This window comes from Coenobita brevimanus, chromosome 63 (genome assembly GCF_032717465.1).
Source record: "Coenobita brevimanus isolate Jiangsu-jjx chromosome 63, ASM3271746v2, whole genome shotgun sequence".
Classification (NCBI taxonomy): Eukaryota; Metazoa; Arthropoda; class Malacostraca; order Decapoda; family Coenobitidae; genus Coenobita; species Coenobita brevimanus.
This window is the reverse complement of record NC_137016.1, coordinates 24,700,545-24,711,706: the sequence shown is the minus strand read 5'-3', so window position 1 is coordinate 24,711,706 and position 11,162 is coordinate 24,700,545. Positions and strand designations below refer to the sequence as shown.

Here is an 11,162-nt window from a genome sequence, read left to right as displayed (position 1 = left end):
CTGCTCTAGAGCCAGACGTAGGGAGCAGAGGCCAGGGGAGGCTGTGAGGCCTGTCTGGGTCACTCTGGGATGGGAGGCCTGGGCTCTAGTCTCCTGCTGTAGTGACGTCTCACGCCTTGCCTCTTTCTGTGTACCCTTGGAGCGACAATAGATCGTCTCACGAGGAAGGGAGTGACAATAGGCCGTCTCTACCAGGACACTTTCGGAGCAACAATAGGCCGTCTCACGAGGAGGGGAGCGACAATAGGCCGTCTCACGAGGAGGGGAGCGACAATAGGCCGACTCTACCGGAGCACTTTCGGAGCGACAATAGGTCGTCTCACGAGAGCGGGAGCGACAATAGGTCGTCTCTACCGGGACACTTTCGGAGCGACAATCGGCCGTCTCACGAGGAGGGTAGCGACAATAGGCCGTCTCACAAGGGTGGGAGCGACAATAGGCCATCTCACGAGGGTGGGAGCGACAATAGGCCGTCTCACGAGTGCGGGAGCGACGATAGGCTGTCTCTACCTAAACACTTTCGGAGCGACAATAGGCCGTCTCACGAGGGCGGGAGCGACAATAGGCCGTCTCTACCGGAGCACTTTCGGAGCGACAATAGGCCGTCTCACGAAGAGGGGCGCCGTCTGGAGTGTCTATGACAACTCCACCCCTAGCTGGTTCAACAATCCCACTCCGTGAAGGTAGTGTCTTTCTCCTACGGCGGCGACGGCGTGGTGGCTGCGTGACATAGGGGCGCACGGCCCGGGCTGACATATGTCGCTGTTGCCGTGAGTGGTTCTGACTGGTGGCGGCTACCCCGTGGGGTCCGTGTGGGGGTGTCGGTACATTCTCGGGCATACTGAGCTGTATTTTGCTTGCCCCGTTGTCGGGGGCACTATGGTATATTTCGGGGGCACTGTTCTTTAAGTCACGCATTTTAGCCACATTCCCTAAACTTGCACGCAGCGCCTGCATATCATACTGGAATGCAAACCTTGGAACCACCCTACTTGCTTCCCACCGAGGGCGTTTTCGCTCCGACTCCTCTGAACACTGTTGGGCACGCCATCCCTGTAGAAACGTTTATGTAGCCATCATTATATAGGTTACGGCTGGGCCACACAGGCATTGCAAGTCACCTCTACTGTTGGGGTATTATAGAGCACAGTTGTTGCCAATGGTGTCCCCAGGTTGAAGAAACCATAGAACACTTCATGTTATGGTGTCCTAGGTTCCACTCCTTTCGCACACTTTGCTGGATCGTTTGGCATCTCTGGGGGTTTTTAATTTCTTTCCACGCTCTCCTGGAAGGAGGTATAGGGAACCCTCGGTTACGAGAAAATCTAGGCAACTCTCCCGCATTTAACGTGAGGTCCTAATCAGCTTGCATTGGCAGGGCATTGGACCATTGTTTTGGCCGTGACCCTTACAAGAAGAAGAAGAAGAAGCAGTCTAGTGTGCTGCTCTCAGCTGATGTGTGAATTACTGTACACGTCTCTCAACTCAGTTGTAACTTGTATACCTGCGGTAGTGAACGGTGATTGGTAATTTGGTGGTGCAAGCCGGAAGTCGTGAGAGGGTTTTATTGTTAGGCTAAGCACCTGTTTGATAAATTACTTTTTTCTTCATAGTTAACGATCGCCTTGAAGGAAATGCCATACCAACTGGTTGGAAGAACCCACACATTTTATGGAAGAAGGTTAGTCAACTACGTTACCGGTAAATTGTCGGTATACTTGTGTTCTTCCTGTAGATGTAAGATTATTTTGATGGATTCAGTCAAATGTACAAGCAGGGCGTAGTGGGACAGGGAACTCAACAAGTATCTTTTGGAGACATTATCACTCACTTATTACCGGTATTTTTTAAATCGAGGCAAAGATGTGTGTGACAGGGTGGTGATGATTGGCAGAAAGCAACATTACATCATAATGTCTTTGCTCGTTAGCATTATTAATTGACAACATATATCTGAGGGGGAAATTTAGGTTAGTAAATGTTATTTGGACATGTTGCAGTCAGCCAGTCATCACTAACCTGTCAGGTACATCTTTGCCTCAGTTAAAAAAAACTTAGTATAGGCCAATATTGTGTAGATTTCTTTCCCTTTTAGGCACAAGCTAAGGCACGTTGATTTGGCACTTACACGTGCTTATTGGACGCCCAGTCTGTGCCTCTCACTTGAGACTTAATGGTCAAATTTTATACATTTCCCTCATCCGATTTTTGACTTCGTTAACATTTTCTAGTAGATTTGGTCATTCTAAGAATCTTTTCTTCTATGACATTTCTCTCGCAAATTGATAATAAACGAGTTACATGCGATTTTCTTCCACCAATCACAATCACAGACGAGCGTGCGCTGTGATTGTATTTGGAAGTTTGTCCCAGAAGACCTAACCACATGTATACCTCAAGCGATTTTCAACTTTTCGTTAACATTTTCAATTAATTCACCTTATACATTACACAGTTCTAAGCCATTTTTCGTCTAAATCAACCTTTGATGAGTTATGCATTTTACATTGTTATCATTTTCTATGGGAGAGAGATTTTCCCTGCCTTGGTTGGACAGTTGTGTGTGTTCGTTTGTGTGTGTTATGTGTGTGAGTGGATAAGGTGCATGCGTAGCACATGTTTCAACCAATCACAAAGTAGGATTTCAAAGGACCCATGCCAGGCCCCATAAGGTTGAAAGTCAGTTCGTCTCCAACCATGGACTGGGAAGTCTGCAAAATTTATTACTTCACTGCTATTTCACAGTTCTACCAGCAAGATAAAACTGTAGCCTTTGTGCGATTGCATGATATTGTACCATCAAGAGGAGCAAAGTACCCAAATCAAGGCAAAAGTCTCATTTTACGTGAGGATCAGAAAGTGTTGCACTGTCGCCTGTCACCAGTTGGCGTTACAACCACAGACGACTCTTCAGATGAAGACAAGGAACTGTAAACTGCTAGGTTAAGGGATTATTTCTTATTTACACCTGGTTAGGTTAGGTTAGGTGAGGTTTGGTTAATGTCATGGGGGGTCTGGGGGGCAAAGCCCCTCAGTTAGGAAGCACGGCCAGGGCTGGGGGTCTGGGCGGCCTTGCCCCCTGTTAGGAAACATGAAGTCAGTTTATGCTACCTTAGGTAAAGCCATTATTTCGTACTTACACCTGGTTAGGTTGGGTTAACTGAGGTTTGGTTAATGTCAGGACGGGGATCTGGGGGGCAAAGCCCCCCAGTCAGGAAGCTCGGCCAGGACTGGGGGGTCTGGGGGTTGAAGCCCCCAGTTAGGAAACATGAACTCCCTAAGAAACTTAGAATAATTTTCTTCCGAAGGATTTCAGTGTTTTTCGTTTGAGTTTGATAACAGTTCCAGTATGAAATCACTCGCTTTTCCGTGTTTCCCCCACCCAAAACCCTGGTTTCCCACAGGTCCCCCAGTATTCTTGGGGGGAGGGGGAAGGACCGCAAAAAAATATTTCCGACATAAATGATTATCAGATTCAAATGACAAACACTACAATTCCACAGAAAAATAAAATGTTTAACTTTGGGAGTTCATCGTAAATACAAAAATTTAACAGGTTATTTTCCTTTAGCTATAAAAAGAGGACGTTTCACGTAATAACAGGCATCCATGCTGAGTGTTTTCTGTTGTTTCTGGTGTGATTTTAGTTGATTTGGACCAGTCCTTTCCACCGGAAGTCGCTAGTGGTGTTTGACAAAAACAAGCGCCTTGTGATAGAAACGTAGGTCAAAATCGTTTGAATCACACCAAAAACAACATGAAACACTTAGGGTGGATGAAAAAATCGGATGAGGGAAATGTGTAAAAATTGACCGACTGAAATTGGTGGACATCCCTGCATGTGCCTAAAGTGGACAAGAGGAAACCATTGCCTATGTTTTAATTCTCTGTCCTTCCAATTATATCTTCTTCTTGTGGGTATAAAGGATGTGGCCAGGACTGTGGGCCTCACGTTTAATGCGGGAGAGCTGCCTAGATTTTGGGATAAAGTCAGACTTGTACCGCATGGCTCGTTTTCCTAACTGAAGGGTCCCCGTTACCTCCTTCCAGGAGGACGTGGAGAGACAAGTTGAAAACTCCCAGTGATGCCAGACGATCTCTCAAAAGTGTGTGAAGGGAGTGGAACCTAGTAGAGATGTACCGATACCAAAATTTTGACCAATACTGATACCACAAAATTGGACCAATACCAATACTATTACCGATACCAGTGCACCGGAGACCAGTCTGTCAGGCTGTTGCCCATACTTGTACAACTTTCTTTTTTTCAAGTTCATCATTAAACTATGTTAGTTGGACACTTGGGCAAAATAGAAAATTATGGTTTTAATGAAACACCTTGTACTGTGCATTCAAATTTAATTTAAGAATGTATCTTAAAAACTTGGTGATTTTTTTTTTAGTAACATTAACATGCCAGACTTCAAATGCTAGTTACCAGATTAAGGCCTTTTTTTTATTAGTAAATAATGAAAACCATCTTTTTCCTTTCTGCAACAAAAACAATGGCATTATTCAAACTTAAATGTAGATAGCCTACATGAATTTCTTATGTGTTTCATCTGAGCATAAGACTAGTATGGTACTGTGTATATATATATATATATATATACAGTATACAGTAGACCCTTCTTATCAGTGGAATTTACATCCGCGGATTTAAGTTTCCGTGGATCAGACTTATTTTAATACAGTAATCCCTCCACTATCGATATAATAGAGCCAAAGGCATGTCCAGAAACTGGCCCCGTCCAGAAAGTGGGCCTCAGACTGCTGGACTGGTACGTATAACCCTAACCCAGCCTAACTTTAAAAGCCACCCAAATAACTCCCTACTGGCCATGCATAGCACTTATTTAAACCTATTTAAGACCCTGTTCACCCCAATAATGGACATAAAGCCTGAAATAAATGAAAAGGAACCATAGAATGAGGCATTAGAAGTGAGTATGAAAAATACTTAGGCCTAGCAGTGTACAGGCTACTGTACTTACAGCACGTCTGTGGCCACCTCCTCTAACTCTCTAAGGCTCTGGTAGTTGTGAAAATGCTCTTGAAACACGTACAGTAATCCAGTGTTGTGCTACACTTAATTCTTTGCGCTGTGAGTTATAATTGTTTAACACTGCATACTCTTAACTGAACCACGCCAGTTTCGGCTGCCACTTTGCACTCCACACTCACTCCACACTTAATCCTTTTGCACTCTAAATTCTAGTTTCTTAACACTGCACAACACTGTAAATTCCCATGTAGTCTAGTGGTGAGATATTGCAGTTTATTCACTGTTATTTAAAAAAAAAACGAGCCCGTGCGGCATCCATTGCGATGGACGTCTTCCCTAAACGAAGGTTAGGCAGTAACTGCGGACAGGGTTGCCAGATCTGAACTTGGCCACATTACCAAACTCCCCAGTTTTGATTGCCAGATTTAACTTTTCATTATCAAATTCTTAAAGGAAGCATTTATTCATCACTAATTATATGTACAAATGGAAATAATCACTCCCAAATAATCACTTTCCTTATAATCAGCAGCATGTTTATTTTTGCGCTACGTATGCTAGCAGATTAATCAAAGAAAGCAGACAGTCCACAGTCTCCATTCTCTATATCTTCATACATGTGAAAAATCTGTTTGGTAATGGATCATGCTGATTCTCTACCAAACGAACTTTTCGGTACCATATTGGCCCATATTTGGTAATAAAAAATACCAAATGGCAACCCTGACTGGGGAGGGGGGAAGGTGGAGGAAGGAAGGGGTGAAGGGGCCGTGGTGTAAACAGCTGTTTGGCGCCGTGCGGCAATTTTGAATTACGGGTGGGAAAAAATTTGGATTTTGGGGGGGATTTTTTATTTATATATTTATTTATTTATTTTTTGCCATTTTGTGGGTTCCGATGATCCAGGCCTACAATGTCCGGTAAGTGAGGAGTCTGGAAAGTGGGCGTCCGGAAAGTACAGGGATTACTGTATTGTACTATACACTGTAACTTAATTTGAAATTGGCGTGCAACTCGCATTTCATTTGTAGCTACAGTTAGCACACCCGCACCCATGGGCATTCCCGCCACTCCGCCAGTCTTATTGTAAACACCAATTAGTTTGTAACTTATGTCGTCGTCGCCCTTCTCATGTTTACAACTCTACTGTACTTCATTGTGTATGTGAAGTATGGCTCCTAAAAAACAAGTAAAGGATAAAAGCAATCCTTCTAAGCCAAAGAGAGAGCGTAAAGTGTTATTTGGCTTCCTGTCAGAAGGGTCAGACTAGACTCACAGCTTACCTACAGTGCTGCCACACATCTTGTCGCCTCACCACATTGGCACTGTAGAAACTGCACTACAGTCATTGTTGTCATCATACAGCAATCATCATCATTGTATGATTTTATGAAGAGAACACACAGTCTTTTGGTGAGTGTTAATATGTATTTGTAGTATTTTAAAGTATGTTTTTATTTTTTCAGGGATGTGCTTATGTGGAAATAATGTCATTTTGTGATGATGACTTGAGCATCCGCAGAATTGGCCTTCCGCAGGGCTCTCTGGAACCTAACCCCCGCGGATAACTAGGGTCTACTGTGTGGTATCTGTCTATCTTTTTTTTTTTTATATACACTGGCAGATAATAATCATGAAAAAAAGTAAAAGAACTTGGTGCATTCCATGGAATTATTACCTCTGGTAATGTTTAAATGGAAAAACAGATTCCAGTTTGTACAGCTCCATTTAGATGACTGGTAAACACTACCTCAACCCTACACACACCATCATTGGATCACTTCTGGTTGGCAAATTATTTCAGTCCTTTCTCAGACTCCATCCACACCTCCCTACCTTTGCCTTGTTTCCTCTCCCCCTCTGCCGCTTAGTAATTTGTCAGCCATAACGACCCACCAGTGATCTGTGTAGGACTATGGCAGTGTTTCCAGGTTATCCACATGGAGCACTACATAACTAATAAAGTACATGGCTTAATGTTAATTTTTTTCTTACAGTAATTTGAAAATGGGTTATCAAGCTATATATATATATATATATATATATATATATATACCGGTATGTCATCATCATCATCATCCAATCCTACATTGCCCCATGAGGAGCGTAGCAGCCCAGGGCTAGGCAGTTGGTCCTGACATTTAAGATGAGAGTGACCAGCCTTACTCATCCCTGAGTGGTATTACCAGGTACGTGAGCAATAAACCCCAACCATCCCTTGGATATAAACCTTCACCGGCTCAGTCCGATTGGAGCACATTAATTACCCACTAAACCACCAGGCGCCAAAATTTGGTTATATGGTTACCACCCAGCGTAGTAAATAGTTTCTTGGTGTACAGGAAACCATTTGGCTTGTCACTCAGTGTAGAGTCACCCATAGGCAGAAGAAAGAGGAAAGAATGAAGGAATGAAAGACAGAAGAAGGAGTGTAAAGTCACCCGTAGGCAGAACACGAGGAAAGAATGAAGGAAAGAAAGATAGAAGAAGATGGAAGGAAAGAAGGATGGAGGAGAGGATAGGGCAGACACTCAAGAGCAGCACTACATTGAGTGAGTGGATGGTGAGCGCCCCCACCTACCACAAATACCGGTATATATACAGTATATACTGTATATATGTATATATATATATCTATCTATCTATCTATTGCCAGACGCCTCAATCCCGTTTGGGGTGGCCACAAACAAATCGCCTCCAAGTCGCCCTGTCCCCCGCCATTTCACTCCCCTGCTCCCAACTCACACCCCCCTCTCTCATATACCTCTCCACCCCATCTCTCCATCTCATCCTCGGCCTCTCCCTCCCTCTTTCCCCCTCCACCTCACTCACATACACTCTCTTCGTCAGTCTTTCACCCTCCATCCTCTCCACATGGCCAAACCACCTCAGTGTGTTCCTCATAACGCTTCCTATCACATCCACATCAACACCACAACGCTCCTTTATATCCTCATTCGTCAGCCTGTCTCTCCATGTGACTCCACAGGCTCCTCTTAAATAACTCATTTCCACTGCTCTCACTCTTGACTTGTGTCCTTCCAACAACGTCCAAGCTTCACTTCCGTACGTTAGAGTTGGTATCACAATACTGTCATGTAGTAACTTTTTCACTTCCATGCTCACTTCCCAGTTTCTTATCACTTCTTTCAAAGAACCAGCAACCTTTCTTCCCTGCTGTACCCTTTCAAGCACTTCACCCTCCAAACCTCCATCTTTACTCATCACACTACCCAAGTACTTAAACGTACTCACATTTTCCAATTCCTCACCATCCAACCTCGCTGTACATTCACTGACTTCACCTCTCTGAAAGACCATCACTTTACTCTTCCCTACATTCACCTTTAGATTCCGTTTCTTACACACTCTCTCAGACTCATCCACCAAGCCTTGCAGCTCCCCTTCGTCTTCACTCAACAACACAGTATCATCTTCAAACAACAGTACAGGGAGTTTCCAAACACTATCCTCTCTCACCAGGGCCACTCCAACATCCACTACCCTACCTTGTACCTCTTTTATTACCCCATCCATGTACAGATTGAACAACCATGGAGACATGACACATCCCTGTTTCAACCCAACTTTCAAAGAGAAAAATTCACTTAGTTCACCATCCACACGCAATGCAGCCTTCGCACCATCGTATATACTCTTCACAGCATTCAACAACTTCCCATCTACTCCATATATTCTTAACACTTTCCACAATCCTAGTCTATCCACCCTGTCATATGCTTTCTCCAAATCCATGAAAGCCGCATACAACATCTTTCCCTTCTCTAGAAACTTTTCCACTAAAGATCTGAGAATGAATATCTGATCTACACAACCTCTTCCCTTCCTAAAGCCTCCCTGTTCTTCTCCAACTAATTTCTCTGTTCTTTCTCTAACTCTGTCAATAAGTATCCTACCATACACTTTTCCTATTATACTAAGAAGACAAATGCCCCTATGATTACCACACACTTCTTTTTCCCCTTTTCCTTTGTACAAGGGAATAATTATACCTGACTTCCAATCCTCCAGGACTCTACCTTCCTCCCAGGCCAATCTGCATATCTTCCACATCCATTCTACTACTCTCTCTCCCCCATGCTTCAGCATTTCACCACACACTCCATCAATTCCTGGGGCTTTCTCTGATTTAACTTTCTTCATTGCTTCCACAACTTCTATCCTACTGATTTCTTCCTGTCCTCTCACCTCCCTCCTTCTCCCAGCCATTCCCCAGCCACTTATACTCGCATTACTTCCATCCTCCACGTTCATCAATTCCTTAAAGTGTTCTCTCCATCTGCTCACTTTTTCTCCCTTCTCCACTAGTAATCTACCATTTTTATCTTTCACTCCCCTGCTAACTTCACTTCCACCCTGTCTTACTCTTTTCACCTCTTTCCAGAACATTTTCTTACAGTCCCTCCGCTTTACACTCAAATTCCTTCCAAATTCCTCATCCACGCTCTTCTTACTCTCTCTTACTAATCTTTTCACCTCTTTCTTTCTTTCTACATATAACTCTCTCTTCCGCCTCTCAACTTCTTCCACGCCCCTATTTCTCATCCATTCATTGTATGCTTTCTTCTTTTGTGCCACAGCCCGTTTCACCTCTTCAGTCCACCACGCTGTTCCTTGCACCCCCCTCCGTCTTCTCTTCCTTCCACACACCACATCACATGCTGCACATATATATATATATGTATATATATTTACAGTAAAAATCCTATTATTTGGCATCTGTGGGACCGTGATGATGCCGAGAAATTGGATTTGCCGAATAATCAAAAAATCTACCCACTCAGTACCTTAAATATATTGGTGAATACTGTCATCACCACTTATGGTATTACAACTGTGTATGGAGAGAGTATTGTATACTGTACAATACTGCAATTAATACAGTACTATACCTGAATCTGAAATATATATATTCACGTTAAACACAAAAACGAACAAAAGAATGAGCGCTAAATGTACGTTTAACTTTCATCAGGGAGATCTTAGCAATTCATATTCAATCAGTCAATCAATTGCCAGATATCATAATCCTGTAAGGGGTGGCCATTGACTTTGAGTTATATGTTTTCAATTCATATTCCTCCAGTTTTTTTGTAAGTATTTTTCTGACTTTAGGTTAGGTTAGGTTTGGTTAAATTATTAGGTACAGTTAAACTCGGTTAGGTTAGGTTTAGTTAAACAGGACAGTCCCTTCCACCATTATGCTGAGGAATAAAAATACTAGAGCTGTCACAGCCGTACAGCTAAAAACAACGGGGAAACTGATTTAACAAGCAACATTTACTTATGGGTAATGCATTATGGTATCAGTGGTTCATGGGCTACGCAATTACTGGTAAATGTCATTTTCAGGAAGGCTTCAAGAATGAACAAATTTCAAGCAACAGCGAGGGGGCTTGGAACGTAACCCTCGCTAATTTGGGGGGATGGTTACTGTACTGTATGATACTGTGCAATACTGTAATCAGTACAGTACTATACCTGAATCTGAAAAAAATATAGAAATTAGTGAACATACAGAAGTGTAATGAAACATTAGGCCTACAAGTCATAAATAACACTTCCTGGACTGCCGAGATGATTCAGGGCATCTGCCGAACAATCAGTGATTTTCGTAAATGGGACTATTTCTCAAAACTGCTGAAATGTCAGAATTACCGAAAAATCATCTGCCAAATAATAGGACTTTTACTGTATACATATATACAGCTCTCCCTCGTTTTACACTGTATTGTTTTACGATATTTCGCATTTACGATCCTTCTTCTTTAGTACGAAGTGTTCATTTTACGATTGAGCTCCCTCGCATTTACGATTTGGCATGTGGAAATCCCGCGAGGCCAGGAGGAGGCTGGCAAAGCAAACAACAATTTCCAGCTTCTTCAAACCCACTGCTAGTCCATCTGCCTCTGCTACCACTAAGTCATCCAGCCCTGCCACCCAAACCTCCACCACCTCTCATTCTCCTGAGTCATCCACCCCTGCCATCCAAACCTCCACCATCCCTGCTTCCTCCCTCTCCACCTCTTGTGTTGATGAGTGATGGGCTTTGGCCTAGGATGACTCCTAGCTTCGGAGGAGACATTAAGGCATTACGTCTTCCAGCCTCTGGGGGGACCGACTAAGGGTGGACGGA

General features: G+C 43.4%; 1 protein-coding gene across 7 annotated transcripts in view; it reads left to right on the top strand.

The window, feature by feature from the left end:
• Positions 1-611: 611 nt before the first annotated feature.
• Positions 612-11,162, top strand: part of mRpS34 (mitochondrial ribosomal protein S34) — a 200,617-nt gene continuing 190,066 nt past the window's right edge. For 2 of the 7 annotated variants that reach the window (XM_080276002.1, XM_080276001.1), the window contains exon 1: positions 1,434-1,681. In XM_080276002.1, the coding sequence (XP_080132128.1) occupies positions 1,635-1,681 (47 nt within the window). In that variant the 5' untranslated portion in view covers positions 1,434-1,634. Of the gene's footprint in view, positions 771-1,037; positions 1,135-1,433; positions 1,682-4,828; positions 4,944-6,310; positions 6,419-11,162 lie in introns of those variants that run through there. The other 5 variants (XM_080276007.1, XM_080276003.1, XM_080276004.1 and 2 more) reach the window with 5 other exon arrangements.